The sequence below is a fragment of the Curcuma longa genome, chromosome 20 (genome assembly GCF_044706935.1).
Source record: "Curcuma longa cultivar G26 ecotype Majalengka, Jawa Barat chromosome 20, ITB_CL_G26_1.1, whole genome shotgun sequence".
In the NCBI taxonomy this organism is placed as follows: domain Eukaryota; kingdom Viridiplantae; phylum Streptophyta; class Magnoliopsida; order Zingiberales; family Zingiberaceae; genus Curcuma; species Curcuma longa.
The window spans coordinates 3,953,925-3,975,418 of NC_133880.1; the positions used below are offsets into that span (position 1 = coordinate 3,953,925).

The window sequence follows — 21,494 nt, forward strand, 5'->3', positions numbered from 1 at the left end:
GTTTCAGACCAGGGTTTTGATGGTACTTACCAAGAATGTGCTTTCTCGGTTAGTATAGTTTGGAACTAGCTGTTGCTGCACCCATAATTCATCCTTTGATTTGATTCCTTCGGGTGATCCAAGGTTGAAACACTAAAAGGAGAGTGGATGAGAAGAGAGAGTGGGGAAGAGACAATAAGATTCTATTCATGATTCATGCCTCAATTTCATCTACTGTTCATGAAAAATTGAAGAGAGAGTGGAAGGGATAAGGATATGCACGATTCGGAGCACTTTTGTTGCAAAGAAATTGAGATGAATCCTTCAGTTTTAATTGAGACAATCCAAGTCTAAGATATATTTATGTGCATACATGGAGAAATGATTTCCTATATCCTATGTTTTAGGACCATTATTTAATATGAATCTACATATATGGAGAAATGAATTCCTATATCCTATGTCTTAGGACCATTATTTAATATGAACCTTAGAAAATATTGGGATTAATCCCACTAGGTTACTACAAGAACTGATCCTTCCATCTAATACTCGATACTCATTTTGGTATTAGGAAGCTATAATCATTACTCAAGATGCTTGTTATATTTTTGATAACTTATTGCTTCAAAATAATCCAATTAATTTTATAATTAGTATAGGCTTAAAAGGTATAAGTGATGGGGATTATAGGGTTAAAATTGAGTTGATCTCAGAATGCTTTGAAGTGCATTGAGAGTCATCTCAGCACTGTACCAAAGTTGTTTTCAGTTGAAAGACTAAAAGTTTAGCATGAAATAGTTTTTAAACCTTGAAATGATGTGTAATAAATTCAACTGAGGATGAATAGCTCCATTGTGAAATCAAATTGGATAAGGATAAATTTGTTAAAATTGGATGGTTAGCATAGATTTTGTTAAAACTAGTAACATTTTGTAACTGACTGTACTAGTTATTAACTAATTTATGTAGATTCTAATGTATGTGAGATCCATGGTATCAAATATGATTTATAATCTCGTTCCACACTGAGATTTGGGTGCCAACAAGATGGCTCCTGTACCTATTGATGTACCTCAAAGCTGTGTTGGTTCCAGTCATTTATTAGGATGATTTTCTCCCTGTTTGAGCAGTACTGAATGATATTTTAAACTATGGTATCAAGTTATTAAAAATCCATTTTCTTGCACAGCAATTCTCTGGGTTTTATTTTATTTTATTAATTTTGAATATTTTCATCTTTTGTTCTAATATAAATATTTCCATAGGAAATTATGGATCTATGATATAATTCTGATAGATGATGATTATGGTAAGAGATATTATATTTGTTTTTTATTTTCAAAATGTTGTTCCTTGCTTTCTGTTTGGATTAGGGCATTTGGCTATTCAAGTGAAGATGTCCAAATGGTCATTGAAACAATGGCTTCACAAGGAAAGGAGCCAACATTTTGCATGGGAGATGACATTCCATTGGCAGTATTATCTCGGAAGCCACATATGCTTTTTGACTCTTTCAAACAACGCTTTGCTCAGGTTGGTTGGTCTAAGTTGTAAGTTTGGTGTAAATGTGATGTGATTATCTTTCTTATTTGGGAAATTAGTTATAAGGTAGCAAGTTACTCATGCATCTGCAACATGGCATTTTATTCTATTAGGCAATCACATACCTTTAACTTGAGAAATCTTTAAAATCTTTTGAACTTTTATTTACTGAAAATTGGATTATTTATCGCTTTAAATCATTTAAAAAACCCAAAGTTTACACCACAAATTGATTTCTTTCATTTTTGATCCTTTTAGATCAGATATATTGTTATGGTTAAATATTTTCTTTCGTGAGATTTAAGTTATTTTCAGGGATATTATATGGAGGAATTAGATTCTAGATACTGCGTTGTACTCCTTTCTTAGAAAAATTTAATATTGTTCAATATTATTAATTTATTATTTCTCTTAGAGAAGTTGCTTTATATTTATACTGATAGAAACCTTGTCTTATCTTTTCATTGTAACTATGCAAATTGAGATAAGACCCTCTTTCACAGTCAACTTCTCTTTGCACTAAAATAGTTAGAAAATTATTGTGAGATCCAAGTTGGGTCCCTTTTGGAGAGTTGTGGACCAATAAAAGGGATTTGTAAATGTCAAGGGCTCAAGGCAACTGATCTATTAATTTTCTAGGATCAACTGTTGACCAAATACTCAATAATTTGCTGATGTAATCCTATGAACCCCTTAATTTCTCCACAATCTACATATGAGACTAAATAAGTGCCATAAGCTATGATGCTTCAACTTAGGCTGCTTCGGTTTATGTATTTTATATCTAGGTATAGGTTCTATTTGGTGCTTTTTTATTAGTTTTAGCCAGTTTCATAAATGAATTAGTATGTTTAATCAGAAATTAGAAACTTCTGCATAAAATTCAGACTAATGAGGCTGTGAGTCTTCTCATTCATGTTCTTCTGTTTTACACATTTGTAAATTTTGAGCTATGTAATACTCATATTGCCGATTTTTGAGATGGATGACATTTGGTCCTTGGGTACTAAATTACTTAAGTTTCCAAATAGACATTGTTTCAAACTTAATTAAGCCTGCAAACAGTCTTTTTTAATGAACATTTTATATTAGGAATTTCAGCACAGCTCTCAACAAATTGTTTCCATATTCATCTATAGTTCACTAGTCCTCTGTGTAAAGTGTAAACATTCATCTTGAAGTTCCATCCACTGCATGTTATCTAAACATGATTAGATGCTAGCTTATGCTTAACATTCTTCTTTTCTTCAACACCTAAAATATATTATGCACTCTCACAAACAAGCTTTGTAAGCTGTTTTATGCCATCTAAAATGGTGACTATCCTTCTACATTCATTTAGTCTCCAGAATACTTGCATCATTTCCATTGTCCATATGTTGAATTTCTGTCATCTGAACTCCTATCACCACAAATTCAGATGATTGTTTTGTTTTGACTAGTTCAGTTTGATGTGTCTTCATTTCTGTTTTCTTCTTCATGCATTGACTTCAAATTTATGTTGATTCAGAAGCTGTTTTTTCCTTCTTTGTATGTTGCTGATCATGGCCGTCTCCACAGGTCACAAATCCTGCAATTGATCCACTTAGAGAAGGCCTAGTGATGTCTCTTGAGGTCAATCTTGGCAAGCGTAGGAACATTTTAGAAGTTGGTCCAGAAAATGCATCTCAGGTCTGTGTTATTGATTCATCTTTTGTAAACTTTGTAAGCTATTTGGAATTTATTAATACCTCTTTTCCCAGGTTATTCTGTCAAATCCTGTTCTGAATGAAGGAGAACTTGATTCACTGATGAAGGACCCAAACTTAAAAGCTCAAGTATTGTCCACATATTTTGATATTCGAAAGGGTTTGGATGGTTCATTGGAGAAAACATTACAGAAGCTCTGTGAAGAAGCTGATGAAGCAGTTCGGGATGGTTGCCAACTTCTTGTTCTTTCTGACCGTTCAGAGGAGCTGGTGAGCATTTGGCTACTGCAGCTTTCTGCTTTGTTAACATGTCTTAGGTTATTACATTAATTCTTTCAACAAACAAACATTAAATAAAATGTTTTATTGTATCTTATTTTTTCAATATCTAAAGATGTTCTATATCTTTGATCTCATGTGTTCCTAGTCGTACCAAAATGAAATGGATAAGTGCGGAGGTAAATTTGCTAAACCATTCTCTTGGAGACAACAGGAGCAACAAACTTAGTAGGTTACTCCATGTGACCTCCACCTCCAGCTTACCATAGAAGAAAACATTCTTGATACTTAATTGATGTAGATTCCACTAAAATACAACTGCTATTGTAAGGAAGAAGCAAACTAATGCAAGCTTAGTCACTAGTGACAATGTGGTCCATCCCATAGATGTGTTTTCCTTCACCACTTATTGAGCCTCAAATTTGTCAATAGAGCCATCATAAGATATCTTAGTACACACCCATTTGAAGACAACAGTAGACTTTCCAAAGGAAGGAGTGCCAAGGTTCTTGTATTCTTATAATGTAATGTAGTCATCTTGTTTGCTATTGTCTGTCTTGACTTTGAATAAAATAGAGCTTCTGGGATAGTCTGAGGAATCATTACAGAATCTAAAGCAGAGATAAAAGAATACTGTGGATACAAGCCAGCATAATAGATGTAACGGTAAAGAGGACGTGTAATTGTTGCACTTTCAGCTACTCTTTGGGAAATAGGAAGGTCAATGTCTGAGGTAGTATCCAGATCCAAAGAAGTTTATGGTTGGGCAGTGGAGTCTGCCAAAACAGCTACAACTTGCTCAGTACGTGGTTGTTGTTGTATGTCTATACTGGTTGAGTCTCTGGTATCATTTGCTCTGTAGTAAAGGATGGTTGACTAGATGAAGCACACATAAAAGAAGATGGTGGAATATACTAAGTACTAGGCATAGGAAGCACCTGAGCTTGTCTCAGGTATGGTAGGAGGGATGAAGCATATTAGCTGAAACAAGAGCTCGATGTTAACTTACGATAATAACAAAAATAGTCTTTCTCATATCTAGATCACCCAAGTAAAATACAGAATAGATTGGGGTGAAATAACATCATCCCAAAACTGCAAGTGAACACAGCAACAAGGTTCTGTCTCAATTGAATGCCCACTCTTCCTTTTTACATTACCATCCTATTACCTGTATGGAAGCAAGATGACTGATGAAGATACCCAACTAGAGAAGAAAGATTGAAAGACACTAGCGAAGTATTATTTGGCATTGTCATTTCTAAGTACAGTAGCAGTGATTCCAAATTAAAGACAATGGAGAAAGCTTCAAAACTTTCTTCTTTTTCACAAAAGTCATGCATGACTAATCAACAACAAAAGTTCTAAAGTACTTAAACTTCAAGTTTTGAAGGGATGGCTAGGTCCCAAGCATCAATATGGACAAAGAAAAAGGTGCAAAAGTATGGACATGGACATTGTAGAAGTGACAATCAGACACGCTCTTCTAATTGACACTGCACGCATTCAAGAACTTGTTGATTGAGCAAATTAGGAATTATCTTTTGGAAGTTTTTTTTAATCAAATATGAGACCATAGCATAAATGTAATTTATTTTGTGTCTAACACAGCATTCTGAAACTGTTATTTGCCATTAACCTTTCCTTTTTCTTTGCTTTATAATTTTGAATAGATACCTACTCGTCCTGCCATTCCTATACTGTTAGCTGTCGGTGCTGTCCACCAACATCTGATTCAAAATGGGTTGAGGATGTCAGCCTCAATTGTTGCTGATACTGCTCAATGTTTTAGCACCCATCATTTTGCATGTCTAGTTGGATATGGAGCTAGGTATGATTCATCTTGGTAGTCATGTATATTGTTCTTGTCTAAAAATTCATACTTACAATCTGTTCTGCTACCCAGATTGTTCAGTTTGTTAAGTTATTTCAATGAGGCATGCATTCTTTTATTTTATACCACTTGAAGTCTGTGAGCTAGAAATCAATGAACATCATGATGAATATCCATATGTGAGCCAATTACATGCTGTCCCACTATATCTTCCCTTTGGCCAGTCTTACCCACACGGCAGGCTGCACCAATCTGAGGATTTGTTAGCTGTAGATTGTTTTAGGCATGGAGCCACTATTATCATTATAAACCATAAGTTTTTGGGTCCATTCATTGACGAGTATATTGATAATTGGACTTGATCAGATTCTCAATTGTATTTCCTACTGCCTGCAGTTTGGTAATCTTTGATGGACTCTCATTAATTGCTGATCATACATTCTAATTTTTTACTTCCACGCATAATTTTCAGTCAATACAATCCAAATTTTAGTAGGAAGTGGGGCATATAACAGTGTCTCGATTGTTCAATGCATGCATATACAACAATTTTCACATAGAAGTTACACAAGTCTGATGGGAGTAATATTAAATGACTAACTACTCATTCAAACCAAACCATTTTTGTATTTACTATTTGATACTCCTTTTTATCGGAATGAGTTAAAACATTTTGACAATTTCTTGTGGGGGATAAAGAAAAATAATTTAGCTTTTAAGGGTTTATCTTTTGTAGTAATCATATCTCTCAGATTATGACGATAACTTGGGATATCAACATGATGATCTCTCAAGGTGGTTTTGTATTATTGAACCATAGCAATTTTGTAGCTTACTGTACTTGTTGAAAATATCTGGGATGATGTGATTAAAAATGAAAAATCTATTAATGAAGTTGTGGTGTACTGTTATTGTGTCCTACCGTCGTCATGAAGTTTGTCCTAACTATTTAATGTTGCTAAATAAACCTTATCCCTCCATTGACCACTATGCAAGGCTATGTTAGAAAATTTCAAATTCCTAGGTTTTAACAACAAAAGTTGTACCAACTAGATCATTTTTCATTGTTGTTTCATAAAGTTGTAAATTCTGGGTATCAAGTTGATAACATTATAAATGTGCTTCTCAGTGCGATATGCCCCTATTTGGCACTAGAGACATGTCGCCAATGGAGACTCAGTACCAAAGTTGTTAACTTGATGCGAACTGGAAAGATGCCCACAGTGACAATAGAGCAAGCACAAAGGAATTTCTGCAAGGTACACATTTATTGCAGCTGTCATATTTATTGGGTTAGTGTAAGTTCATTTTGTACCACATTAGCTTGGTCAATGGATATAATACGTCTGTGAATTCACAAGTATCTTTCTTTAAGAATCCTGATTATAGCATTTGAATCAGGCATTGAACTTTGCAAGTTTACATGTTAATTCGAATGATACATTTACACTCAGGGATATCTATGGTTTGTAATAAAGTTTGTCAAAACTTCCATAAAGCCTAAACTCGTCATATCCTGTAATGTTGTCAAGACAACCCAATATTCACAAGTTGCAATATTCTTGAATACCTAGACATTGCAAACCTTTGTTCCATCAAATAACTTTGGGCTGCCCATTTTGGAATATGAATACAAACTATAGTTAAATGTTACCACAAGTTCTGCATCAAATTATTTCCATGTTACGCAATTGGGTGAGTGCTCATCTCTTACATTTGAACTATTATTAAAAGGCTATATTGGTATTAGTATCTTGATTGTGCTTATTGGAGAACTAATTATTGTCTTGTTACAATCATCTAGGGTAAATCTACAAATAGATCTACAGTTCACGTATACACAACCTTGATCTGCACAATTAGTACCCGTGTCAAATAAGACAGTAATTAATTATCTCAGTAACAATTTGTTTTTTAAAAATAACTTCTATCAAGTACCTGCAATGTGTCTCAAGAATCTAGCATAACAAATTTGATATATACACTTCTGACATTGGAGGATAGTATGTTTAGTATTTCACTCTAGAACCAAGCCTAGTTGACTTGTTGGAACAAAATTGTTTTGGTGCTGATCAATTCACCTTGTGTCAGTACTGTAACAGTTGTTGTCAATCAACACTTATTATAAAAATATGATTATGGTGAAGTGGGGAAGGGGCAAGAATAAGAGTAAGAGGAAAGGCAAAGAAGAAGATTAGGAAGACTTGGCTGCTACTTAAACAATACACAAACCAGACACAGACTTCCTGATGCCCTCAAAAAAATCTTCCTTTGATAAAAACAAATCAATACAATTTAATAAATAGGTATGTAAAATTCAATTTGACATTTTTTATTCTTTTTAGCTAACTCAGTATAGTTTTCACGGCCTTTAAAAGACCAGATTATTGTGAGGCTTAAAAGAGGCTCCTTTCTATTGTTTTATTCATTTAATAGTCAATAAATATTTTAGCACTACAATACTCTTCTCTCTTGCATGAGATCATAGATCAAGGCACTCAACTGTGTGAGCTGACTAAGACTAGCGATACTAGGACTTGACAAAACCCTTTGCTGTACCCATGGCATGGGGGCAATTGAGAAAAATGAGCCTGTTGGTTTCATTGGACGAATTGAGCAGATGAACAATGGAAGTGAGGGATGGAAGTAGACAGGGAAGAGAAAAAATGTTAAGGAAGAAAAGAGCAAGAAGTAGCGAAGGCTTACCCTTGTTTCCATATCTCCAAGGAAGAAGATTCATGATGATTGCCGCCTGAACTTAAGAATGTCAGAGGGGATTTGGTGGAGATCTTTTTCTCACAAAAGAAGGGCAGAACATCTACTGCTTGGACATGCCAAAGATGACAAGCTCATATAAAGCAATTAGAAGAGGAGAGTTTGCAAGGGGAGGGAATTACAATATTGATAAAAGAATGAGACAAGATCTTCAGTAAAGGCATACTTCTAGGTCAAGGCTGTAACGACCGAGATCCAACCTAGGAATAGATCACAGTGTAGGATTGAATTATCCAAAAATTTTTTGTTAAAACATTTTTGAAGTATGATCGACAAGTTAGGACATGTATTAGCTTTGGATATATAATATTAATATGAAAATTTTAAACAGTTCATTCTAATAGATGAAGTATGATTCAAATTATTGATATACTATATGTATTCAAAATACAATATAATTCTTAAGGTGTTCCATCTATATATAACAAGTAGCAGCTTCTATAAGATAATTTATGATTAAAATTGATGGCATTGCCAATAGTTAAAACATATTCTTTTTATCTAGTCTAGGTAGTTGGGACTGAGATCCTGCCTAGGAACAATTAGGACAAGTTGGATCAGGAATGTAACATCCTAACTCAATAGAAATCTTATTTTGGTTTTGGAATCTAGATATTGTCTTAATGAAATACCATACCTAGATATCTAAAACTCTTACTTTGTATGAATTTCATGGCCACCCATTTGAAATTATTTTCTCAAATCTTTTCTTATTACACGTTTCATATATGCAATTTTATTTCTACATGAAACCAGTTTGAGGAATATCATGCTAAATTTGATTGTTTATCTAGTTATCCTTAACATGGAAGCTTTTAGAATGGATCAATCTACATTTTTTTACTTTGTTGATATTCCTCATTGAATATGCACTGCAATTTATCGTCCAATTTTAGATTATGTTGTCTATATCTATGGAATCTTATAAATTGAGATATTTCGTTTGGTACTTTTCCATCTCTTTTTGGGCTAATTGTAATGGTTATCAATTCGAAAATTTTCCAGGCTGTTCAATCTGGACTTCTCAAAATATTGTCAAAGATGGGAATCTCATTGCTATCCAGGTATGTGCAAAAGAAGATGGATGATGCATGCAGATTAGAATCTGAAATGGAAATGTTATATAATGATCTTTTCTTACCCAATTGTCTTTGGTTGGTTCCTCTCAAACCAGTTATTGTGGGGCACAGATATTTGAGATATATGGACTTGATCAGGACGTTGTTGATGTTGCATTTTGTGGAAGTGTGTCAAAGATAGGAGGATTAACTCTTGATGAGGTCAGACGCTTCAAAGAAGGCATCTCTATATCTTGTTATGTTAAACAAGTATCAAGTGTCTCTATCTTAGACACCTTTTCGCCTATACTATTTTCATGGAAAGGTTAAATTGTTCTCATGAAAACAGTGAAGTGTCTGAAAAACCACATAAATTAGATATGGTAACTTGGTCTGTCTTGGCAGATAGAAATTATGAGATAGTATGCAAGAAGGCTATGAATTGATGATTTTTTGCTTGGTGTATATGTTGATTCCAGTGATGTGTGAAAAATAATTTGGTTAGCATTTTGACATGTAATTTTACCCTTAGTAACTATTTACTTCAAATTTTTAAGCACGCATCAGACTTGATGGCTTCCTTGTTCATTTTCCTTTCTTCTAGTACAGCCTTTTGAACTGGCACAATTTTGTTAACATCGATAACAAAATACACTCTCAAGTCAACTCTAACATTATGTAGTATGAATACATTATTATAGTATGAATATATCATAATAGTCATGTTAATGAGTATAGTTTTAGTTCTACGTAGGATATTTGTTGGATATGTTGGCAAATTCCTGTTTGTGTCAGTGTCAATGTGATTCTCTTTTGATCATAATCATATTGTTGAGGGAAAAATAGGATTTCTACTTCCCAAGAACCTTATGTAGTTCTCCCTACTTTTATATTATTGATGCTATTATAAATAACCCTTAACTCTTACATATTTGTGCCAATCTCCGTTACTGCAGAGAGTAACTAGTTACAAATATATCCAATTGATCCATGGAACGAACACATGGAGAGAAGATAGATCCAACTTGAAATTTCTATGGAATGGTGCATGTAGAGAGAGGACTGATTTGGTTTGAGGTTCATGAAATGAAATTCACAAAGACATGAAGATTGATTCGACTTGAGGTGCAAGGAATGTTGTACACGGAGAGAAGAAGATTGATCCATCTTGAGATCTCCATGGAATGGTACATGAAAAGAGTTGAAAGATCCATGGAATGATGCACGCGAAGAGCGAGAAGCGCATGTTGGCTTGGGAAATGTCGAATGACATGCTGAGAAATGGAAACTAATCCAACTTGTGAGCTCCATGGAGTAATTCATACAGAGAGAGGGGAGATCTGTTGAATGATGCACGCAAATAGAGAAGAGCACGTTGGCTTGAGATTCATGGAATGATACATGCAAAGCAATGCTAGAATTAATTTGTTGAACCAAATAGCAAACTGGGTTAAAAAGCTGAACCTTAATTGGGTTAGCGGTTGAATGGGCCAAATTAAGGCACCAGTGAGCTTGAGATTCTTTGAGCACCTGCTGACACAGCAGGAAGCATATGTGCTGAATTGGAGATAGAAAAATCGGCTGACAGATATATAGCCACTGGAGAATGAAATGATGATGCAAATGAAGCAGTGATGCGGTGGAACTAGGTAATGAGCCTTAAGGTCATATGAAGGGTGAAGTGAGTCTAGGTGTCATTTGGTACTCATGCTAAGGACGACATTGTCTGGGAATCATGCAAATGACCTTGCATGAAGGAGGAAGATGTCACATGTTGCACATGGAGGAGGTTGGGGAAGACATACCATGTGTAGAGGCGGAGGGCTGGCACTCACATAAGGATGCATTGCTTGTGTGTGAATGTGTGTGAAGGTTGGGGAAAATGTGTTGTGCTCGGACACAGAGTATTGACATGAAAGACTCATCACAAAGGACACAGAAGATTCAATGTGGTAGCCGATTTGGGCAGAAGGTTTGTGTTCATGGGAAGAGTGGTTATATGAAAACATGCTCATCTATTTCATATTATTCTTAATTCCAATCGAGAAGTTGAAAACTTGCTGTATGGGTCACATGATGGAGATAACCATAATACAGAATATGCTGCATAAATAGAAACTTGTATATGGTGCCTGACAGATTTTGATATTTGAAAACTTTCAGGTTAAAAGGCAGAACAATCAACCATTAGGATGTAATTGGGTAAAATTTTGGTTGATTGAATAAAGTTTTATAACATTTTTATGTCAACTATATATTTCCTATTTTCTCGTTCTAGTTTACATTAGGTCCCCCAACTAATAGTGCATTTTCTAATCTGGTGGCATGCCCTTTGCACTTGGTACCAGTTGTTTTTTCCTTCTTTCTTGCACCTGAAATACTAATCTGTTTATTTGGCTTTAAATTTCCATTTTTCTTTTACTTTCTGATTTCCGAAGGAAAAGGGTCATAGTTATTGTTTGTAAAGACATCTTAATTATCTCTCTTTACTATGTTCTGATGTACATAGTTGGTCAAATCCTATTAGAGATAACTAATGTTTTTGTTGCTGGTAACTGTTTATCTTCAAAATAATTTGCCAGTAATATGTGCATGATATTTCTGACATTTCCATCAGAAGGTTATTCTTAGTTTTTTAAGAATGTGCTGAGTTACATATCATGTGTATGCATTATGTGTGAGAATAATTGCAACCTCATTTATTCTGGAAGTTTTGTTTCATTCTCTATTTTGTTCCTCATTTCATGGGAATATTTTTTTTGCTTCCTCTGACTGTCTTCTTTTCCATTTTCAAAGTTAGCAAGGGAAACATTGTCCTTCTGGGTGAAAGCATTCTCAGAGGATACAGCTAAGAGACTAGAAAATTTTGGATTCATTCAATTCAGACCTGGAGGTATAATTATATTCTTTTAATATCTAGACACAATACTGGAAAAATATGTAATACATTTACTAGTAATTTGATGATTGGATTATTTGGCAGATTGTCTCATTAGATAATCTGTATTGTCACCATATATTTGTGCATCAGCAAACACACCATATCTTTTATTCATTTGGTTGTCATTTGGCATGCCTCAGAAAATACATCTTTTAGTGGCTTACTAGTTTATTGTGGTTATTTTCTTGTATATTATTGAAAATGACTATTAATTCATTTAGGCTTCGTGGTTATCAATTATTCTATATGAGCACACTTTTGGATTTGCTGAAAGATGGTCTTGGCTGCTTCTCCTTTGTGATGTATATGCCGCTAAATGTTTTAAAGCTGAATGATATCTTTGCATTTTTCTTTTACTCATCCAATGATTGTTATACTAGCATAATAGAGATATTCTTTATTGTTTGCCATGCCAGTATATATTTGTCAGCATAATAGAGAATCTAATCATTCAATCTACTGGCTGATGGTAAATGTATAATGATCATACCTGCTGATGTATATTCCTCTTGTTCAAAATCAGGTGAATACCATGGAAATAATCCAGAGATGTCAAAATTACTACACAAAGCAGTTCGTCAAAAGAGTGAAAATGCATATTCTATTTACCAACAGCACCTTGCAAATCGTCCTGTGAATGTGAGTTTGAAATTTGCATTCATTTTGATGAATGCTTTATCTGTGACTTGAAGCAAGAAGCTAATTGGCAAAACCAACAAGTACTTCATAAGCATTGCTATTGAAAATTAGAACATACACCTATGCACTGCATGCCATACTGCATTTGTTGTTTCATGAAATAAGATCAAATATTCAGGTGTACATGTCAAAATAATACTTGTTATCTTAATATCATTCTGGTATTATAGGTGGATTACTTGGGATTGGTGTTAATTAAATAGTTTATCCATGGTTTATCTTCTAGTTCTGGTATTGATTCTAGTCTAGACTTGATGTGTGCATTGAGTAGTGTACTGATCTATGCCTTCCAAACACAATGGTTCATACTACATAGAAGACCTATAGATATCTATTATTCAGAATTAAAACCGTGTTTATAAAAGCATGGCATATTTCAACTCTTTCTGTGTGCATCAGTGACAATGACTTCACTTTCTTAGGTTCTCCGTGATCTTCTTGAGCTTAAGAGTGATAGAGAATCTATACCAATTGGAAGAGTTGAATCCGCATCATCCATTGCTCAGCGTTTTTGCACTGGTGGAATGTCTCTTGGAGCTATTTCAAGGGAAACACATGAAGCAATTGCAATCGCAATGAACCGATTAGGAGGGAAGTCAAATTCTGGAGAAGGTGGTGAGGTCAGTTTATGGTGAAGAATCATTCTCTAATTTAATTTCATTTCATTTGAAGAAAATATTTTAATTAAATTATCAACTATTTTCTAGGATCCCATTCGATGGAGTCCTCTAACTGATGTCATTGATGGGTATTCTCCAACACTTCCTCATCTTAAGGGCCTTCAAAATGGGGATACTGCTACTAGTGCAATCAAACAGGTAAAAATATTTATACCCAACCTTCTGGGCCTTTTAACTAAGATGATAAATCTCGATTTAAAAAAAAAGAAGATAGTGATATTTGAGTTGGTTTCAAGAAGAATGTTTCTTTTATTATTTGAAGGAAAATTTTACCGCCATTTTTAAATTCACTATGTTCTTATGGCATTTATAAATGTTCAAAGTTTAAATGGATCAATCTTATGCTATCAGAATGAAATGCTGGAGGCTTCAACCCATGCTTTGAAATTTCATGTCGTGCTGGGCTGCATGATTGGAATTTCTGTAAATCGCTTAAATTTTATATTAATCAGCACAAATAATCTCTCGTTACTACCATGTTGATTGTGCTAATGAGCATCATGTCATGCCGACATTGGACCCACTTTGTTACAATTTGTCATGTGTAAAGATGAAACTCATCTCTTATGTACTACCATATTGTTTGTGCTAATGAGCATCATGTCATGCCTACATTGTGGGCCCACTTTGTTACAATTTGTCATGCCTAAAGATGAATTCAAATTATGTTTATTACTTATTTGTAGCTTGTTTCTCTAAAAATTCTTATTCAATTGAATATTTAATTGCTATAGTCATTTTCTAAAACAAGTGGAACAAAGAAGACTATGAACATAAAATGTGAATTCATCTCAAGGCATTGAAGTAAAAAAAAGATTCAATTATCTAAATAATATAGTATTATTAAAAGTATAAAATGTAAGTGAAAGGGGATTAATTGAGTAAAATTTATTTGAATTCATTCTACACACTTTAACACATGTCAAAGCGTGTCGAGTATGAATATAACATAGTACAACAAAAATGTAGTCGATTCTCTATTTGCTAGCTTTGTTTTTAGTAGATAAATTAAGTGAAAGAAAGCGTATTAAAAGAGTAAAATTCATTTATCTCGACGTTTGTTTAGATGCGCGGCACAACATGGTACTAAACCCTTACAGTTATGACTGGGGGCTGAAGCTCCTGAATGGAACTGCTATTTTAAACCTTGCATTTATCAGCAGAATATATACAAATAGAAGGTTACTGAAGTGGTACATAAGAAAAAGAGTTTATGATTTACAAGTTTGCTTACTGATTGGTGTGCAACATGTTTCAAGCTGCTTAATTATCTCCAACTCGTCATTTGCATGGTGAATTAAATATGGAAACGCTTACAGGTTGCTTCAGGTAGATTTGGTGTCACTCCAACATTTTTGGTTAATGCTGACCAATTGGAAATTAAAATTGCACAAGGTGCTAAGCCTGGTGAGGGGGGTCAGTTGCCTGGGAAGAAAGTCAGTGCTTATATTGCTCGGTTAAGAAACTCTAAACCAGGAGTTCCACTGATTTCTCCACCTCCACACCATGACATTTATTCAATCGAGGATCTCGCTCAGTTAATTTATGATCTTCATCAGGTAAAATTTTGTTTCTAAAAGGAAATCAGTGTTTAGACAAATTGTCTTTGGATTCTCTCATTTTATGCTTGACTTATGACTGCTTACGGGGTATGTAATCAGGTGAACCCCAGAGCCAAGGTATCTGTCAAACTTGTGGCAGAAGCTGGAATTGGCACTGTCGCTTCTGGTGTAGCTAAGGGCAATGCTGATATCATACAGGTATTTAATAATTACTTAAATGATAGTACCTCTGCATTTCTTTTCTTCCAATTCACATTTGCTCGTGTTGATTCATAATCAGTATAACTTGCTCTAATAGGACTAAAATTATTTATTCTAATGGGAACGGTGGTTGGTACTGGGTCATTTTTAGAACAATGATTATTATGTAACTTTTGTCAATAAGTTAATAAACTAAATTTTTTTGTTCCCTAAGCCTTATTTGTTGGCATTCTCATTAATCCTCTTATGCTGGAGAAGAGTCTTTGAAGCACATAACAACAATTTGCCCGACCCCACTTGTATTTAGTTTACGTGTGCATTAGCATGTATTTGTCATTTTCTCACTAATTTTTACATCATTTATTAGTGTCAAAACTTTGCTATTTTCTTGCAATTTTTTTACATATTTTATTAGTTGCAAAACCTTTGCTATTTTCTCGCAACTTTTTTTTATCTCTTTTGTTAGTGGCAAAAGCTGTCATTTTGTTGCTTTTTTTTTTACATCTTTTATCAGTAGCAAAACCTTCTATAGGTTCATATGACAGACTAAAGGGGAATAGTTGGTGAATTGAAATTAATCGTTTTGTTGTTTGTGTCAATGGTGTAACCACAACTGGGATAAAAGATGTAAGCACAATGCTGACTGTAAGAGTTTACGTAGTTAGAAATCCTGCTCATACTCCACAGCCTAGCAATTCATTCAGTGATTCACTGTCAAAAATCTGCTATGAAAAGCTCCTCTTGAGAGAGAGAAAGCCTTGTACAAATGATATAAGAAAGTGTAGGCACAAAGTGTAGGCTCACTTTTCTCAATGAATATAGATAAGCATGATAGAAATAGCAACGATGCTTAACAAAGCTTGAAAATTTTGAAAGACATAAAGCCTTGATGATTCCTAAATTTTTATAAAAGCCAAATAATTTTCAAACCGTGTTTAAAACAGCTCTAATGACTCTTTCCTCCATGCTTCCAGTTGACTGGAAACATCCCCAGTTTACTGATCATGCAAACATGGTCATTATATAGCCAATAGGTAGGCAATTGACTAGAAAACTTGTTCAAATGACTGCTCGTGCATCTAGTCAACCAGATCTAGAATAATTTCAATCAACTCAAGCTCAAACAAAAGCATTAAGTTCTATGGATAGAGAGTTTTTGGTTAACTTTCAAGTTGGCTAATCGACTAAGGATGTTCTTTAGTTAACTGAATTTGCTTGGAGCCCAAACAGAAACTTTTGGTTCTCTGAATATGGAGTTTTCAATAGACTTCCGAGTCAACTAAGCACTCCATTCAATTGAGGTTACCTTCAGTCGAGTGAATTTGATCAGAGATTTCGATTTCAAATGGCTTATGCTTCATAAACCTATGCAACACTCAAGATTGAATTTAACCGCCTTTTTCAACCCGGAACAAATTGTTCCATGGTTGAACAGTTTTTAAAGTCACTGGATATCATCTTAAAAGCATAATCCCAAGGTTACAATCATTCATAATCTCTCATAGCTTTTACGTCTTCAACCTCACATCATCCATCAATGATGTTGCCTAAATACTTGCTCTCTAGGTCTTCAACCACTTCATGCTAGGACACTACTTCCCTAGAAAATCTTGATCCCTCATATACCATATCCCTTCGCTAATCACTCCAATTTCTCCTTGCTACAAATGTTTGAGCCATCAATCACAAACCATCCATCTTTTACTACATCAAGTCAATCATAACAACTCACCATGTCGAGCTATGAGCTTTGTGATCTCCATATGCACTCAATTAAGTCCCTATTTACTTAATTTGACCCTTTTCCAAACACATCAAAACAACTTGGTTAACTCGACCACTTGGGAGCATTGTTGCACCAACACTTCCCTGCCTATGCCAAAGTTCAATAACGAACAACTCCTTTAGTTCTCTACATAATGATTCTTTATTCTTTATTCTTTTTTTTGGATAAGTAAAAAATATTATATATCCAAGAAAAAGGTACATCCATACACCAACATCAACCATCCCACATGACAAATGGGAAGCCATCATACACAAACCTCAGTCAAACCACATTGCTAATGGGCCCGACCCGCTACATGCATACTCGGCCACCTATCTAAGTGAAGTAGGTCACCTCCAACTCCAATCCAGAGTAGATGGTCCAGTTTGTGATCCGTCAGATAAGTCCCAAGAGCCTCCAAGGGCAACAACTTTATTCATTATTCTTGCATCATTTTATAGTTGATCGATGCCTCTATTTTTCGGTCAATCAAATTAGATTATTTTCAATTATATTTAAATAATGAAGCAGAAAATTCATGCGAAATAAAGAGATGAAATAAAGTCGGTATTGAATAAGAAATCAGAGATTTTGCTTTTATTTATCAGAATACGTATCAAGAGAACCACATTTCTTCCATGCTGACTTTAATGCAGTCCATTGAGATTCAAAGAAGATGGTCACTGTGTAGGGTTTGCTCATCTCTGAAATCCTCATTTTAGTGTTTGACCTTGAGGTGTCTTCACATCACATAGCATGTGATACGATCCTTATGTGAAGTGGGAGTGATATCTCAAACCCTTCCTAATAGTGCCGCTGTACAGATTCGAACTCCCGACCTTTAGCTGGAAGCCTTTTGGTTGCGCATTTTGGAAATTTGCGTCAGCTTGTAATTGTTGGATTCAGAGATTGAAATTGTTCTGTGCTGCACAACACACACAAGACAAAGGAAGCATTCATTCCGCTGACTGGCCTGCTCATCCTTTTGCTAACTGACGAGCATGAAGTTGCGATGAGGAGATCACCAAATAGTGGATGGAAGATAAGGGGTTTTCTCTCTTTTTGCAATGGAGGCTCACATCTTGTCTGGCTGCTTTTACTCTTCTCCATGGACCTATTGACGAACACTCTTCTTGTGGTGACCACAAAGTCACAGGATGAGGTCTTTGAGCAGAAGTTGGATTACAATGATTTATCTCTTCTTCTTTCCATGGAGGCTTGCAGCTTGTCCATCTGGCATTTTCTCTTCTCTGCAAACTTGTAGACAAACAGAAATCAGCGATCTCATATCCTCCCAGCAGATGGATGTCCACAGCTTGTCTGGCCCATATTCGCTCACCTCACCAGGCCAAGCAACATCATCTTCCTAACTGTTGTTGATCTGCACCACATGTTATCAAGGAACCATACTTTAATTGTTGCTTTATTTTATAATGAAAAAAAGGATTCATCATCAACAGGAGAGCATTTGTTATCTTGGTAAAACTCCATAGCTCTTGCTTGCCAGTGCAGCAGAATGCTTACTTTTATGAAAATGATTACTGAATTCGATGCTTGCAAATGCTTGTCTTGACCTTCAAAAGATCATACCAAATTAATTGGACATATTTGTGACTCGAGATCTTTCCTGTGACTATTGTTGTATTTTTGTTACACTGGATTCTTTCATTGAATGCTTTGATCAGTATAAAAATTTGTTTATGTGCATAAATGAAACCACTAGTGCGCAAATTAATTGGACAAATTTGTGGCTTGTGATCTTTCCTATGGATATTGTAACCTCATTTTTGTTCCACTGGAATCTTTCATTAAATGCTATGATCGGTATAAAAATTTGTTTGTGTAAATCCACCAGTGCATCAATTGTATCCAGAAAATGATTAAAGAAAATTTGTTTTCTTGACAAGATTTCTGGACATGATGGGGGAACTGGAGCAAGCCCTATAAGCTCAATTAAGCATGCTGGGGGACCCTGGGAACTTGGTTTAACTGAAACCCATCAGGTTTTCAAATACTTCTGCACTTGGACTTTAAAGTGTTTTGTTCTGTTTTCTCCATGTGATCAACAAATGATATTTTCCAGACACTTATTCAAAATGGTCTGCGAGAAAGAGTCATCCTTAGAGTTGATGGTGGATTTAAGAGTGGAATTGACGTTCTCATGGCTGCTGCCATGGGTGCTGACGAGTATGGTTTTGGGTCTGTGGCTATGATTGCTACTGGTTGTGTCATGGCACGTATTTGCCACACTAACAATTGTCCTGTTGGTGTTGCCAGTCAGGTAATAACAGTATTCTTATTTTTTGTATTTTCTGTTTGAACATTTCCCTTTAAATTTTATTGTTGTTTGTCTATACATGAAAAATATACTGCTAAACATTTCAGAGAGAAGAGCTTCGGGCTCGTTTTCCCGGGGTTCCTGGAGATCTTGTGAACTACTTCTTGTATGTTGCAGAAGAGGTAAATTTCCTTTTAGTTAAGCTTGAAAATGTATTTCCACCTAACTTGTAAGTAATCATTCATTATAGTCTCACTAGTTTCTATGAGGTACTTCTTGCAAATTTGGTTTCTATAAATTTGTAGTTTTATTTATTTGTTTGTTTTTTCTTGCAATTCCTTGTTCAATTCTTTTTTCCCTAAAATTTTTGGCCAGGTCAGGGGCGTTTTGGCTCAACTTGGATATGAGAAGTTAGATGACATTATTGGGCGAACAAATTTGTTAAGACCGAGACAGATCTCTTTGACAAAAACACAACATCTTGATCTCAGCTATTTCCTTTCAGTATGTAATGAACTCAAGTGTCAGTTAAACTTGTATTTTTATTTCCTAACAATCCCTAAATTTAATTTTACAGAATGTTGGTGTACCTAAATTGAGCAGTTCTGAGATAAGAAATCAAGCTGTTCATACAAATGGACCTGTTCTCGATGAAATCATACTTTCTGATCCTGAGGTAAAGAATGAAGTTGTTTAGCTTTTTTATTTGCCTAAAAATGCAAATATCTCAATGCTATGGTTCCTAAGCTTGCATGCAAATTTTCATTTGTCTTACCAAATTCAGTAGTAGGTTTCACCAAGATTTAAAATCTCGATCCATGCCGAGGTTTTGGTTCCGGATTGGAACAATATAATTTCGGTATCGTATTATGCCGTGCCGATATAGTTTCGATATTTTTTTAAATATAAAATATATTAACTAAAAATAAAAAATTTAATCTAAATATATAAAAATAAAAATAAAATATTTTTTTAATATATATATATATATAAATTAATGAGATAATTTTATTAGACTGTAATTAAGCCTATTTAGATTATCTCAATTATAGCTGGGAGTTGATTAAAATTATTAATTTAATTAAATCTAAGTTCAACCTACTACCGCTATTTTGCATTCGCGTGATGCGTTCCGAGGCGTTGTGTGAACTTGACGATGCATCTGGAGGTGTCATGCAGGCCGAGCGATGCCTCCGGATGAGTCGTGAGGGCTAGGCGACACCTTCGCAGGGCCTCAAGGCAAGCTGACACTGGAGTCGTGATTGTCGATTTCGGTCCGCAGGTGGAACGAAATTTTTTGCCTATATTAGATGAAATGGTTTGATATTTCATTCCATGGGTTTCACTAATTGTTTCATTGGCCTTAGACTAATCATATGTATTTAATTAGCTACTAAAGCACACAAGCCTTAAAACTATTTTTGTTACAAATAGTTGTCTAATGTTTTTTTCACAAACGTATCTCTCTATTTGCCATTATGCTGCTATCTTATAGATTTGTCCCAATATCTTATCCCAAGCCTGTTGAAGTATTGTTTCACTTCACCCTCTATTACGTAGACTAATCATTATTCCCACTCATACCCTTGTCTGCACAACACAAAACGAGCATGAGTATGAATCTGAGTCCAATGAGCCAAATGCATTTGTGGAAGGTGAAACGACAATAGGAGGTAGAATAGGAGGTAGAAGAAGATGTCGACAAAGTTTACCCCTCCTAGCAGGTAGCTTGTGTTGTGCAGGGGATGGAGGGTACTTGGTTGGCAAAGTTATCATATCTTCGAAGCTAGCTCACTCACACAAGGAGGTTTTTGTGTAGGTGACATTACATAGGAGTCTTGCATGACAGTCAGGTCTTGAGGAAGGCGACCTTGACACGGTAAGGGCGAAGAATAGGCTTGGGAATTTGGGATGAGGGTAACTTATGTAATATAACTCTTATAAAATATGTAGTATAGGCTATGTAATACAATATATCTTATTACTTATATGTAACTCTTAGATCACATAATTGCTATTAAGAATTATGAAGTAGATTAATTTATTAACTTGATATTGACTAAGCTAATCTTAAGTTATAAATTTATATTAGCTATATTATTCTTGTATCCAACACACATTAAACGAGAAAGAAGAAGGCTAAAGAAGACTTGGTTAGAAATAATAAAACAAGATAAAATTTATTTTAATATAAATGAAGATATAAT

The 21,494-nt window shown here is 34.8% G+C and overlaps 1 protein-coding gene across 1 annotated transcript in view; it reads left to right on the top strand.

Annotated features, from left to right (window-relative positions):
* The window catches only part of LOC141812872 (ferredoxin-dependent glutamate synthase, chloroplastic-like), a 39,250-nt gene that overhangs the window by 14,212 nt on the left and 3,544 nt on the right, over positions 1-21,494 (top strand). The window contains exons 10-27 of the mRNA XM_074700821.1: positions 1,356-1,515; positions 3,085-3,195; positions 3,267-3,482; positions 5,165-5,322; positions 6,455-6,584; positions 9,106-9,164; positions 9,275-9,380; positions 11,955-12,051; positions 12,623-12,738; positions 13,221-13,418; positions 13,506-13,616; positions 14,798-15,037; positions 15,140-15,238; positions 18,917-19,012; positions 19,093-19,290; positions 19,395-19,469; positions 19,663-19,791; positions 19,865-19,963. Coding sequence (XP_074556922.1) covers positions 1,356-1,515; positions 3,085-3,195; positions 3,267-3,482; positions 5,165-5,322; positions 6,455-6,584; positions 9,106-9,164; positions 9,275-9,380; positions 11,955-12,051; positions 12,623-12,738; positions 13,221-13,418; positions 13,506-13,616; positions 14,798-15,037; positions 15,140-15,238; positions 18,917-19,012; positions 19,093-19,290; positions 19,395-19,469; positions 19,663-19,791; positions 19,865-19,963 — 2,398 coding nt within the window. The remainder of the gene's footprint in view (positions 1-1,355; positions 1,516-3,084; positions 3,196-3,266; positions 3,483-5,164; positions 5,323-6,454; positions 6,585-9,105; positions 9,165-9,274; positions 9,381-11,954; positions 12,052-12,622; positions 12,739-13,220; positions 13,419-13,505; positions 13,617-14,797; positions 15,038-15,139; positions 15,239-18,916; positions 19,013-19,092; positions 19,291-19,394; positions 19,470-19,662; positions 19,792-19,864; positions 19,964-21,494) is intronic.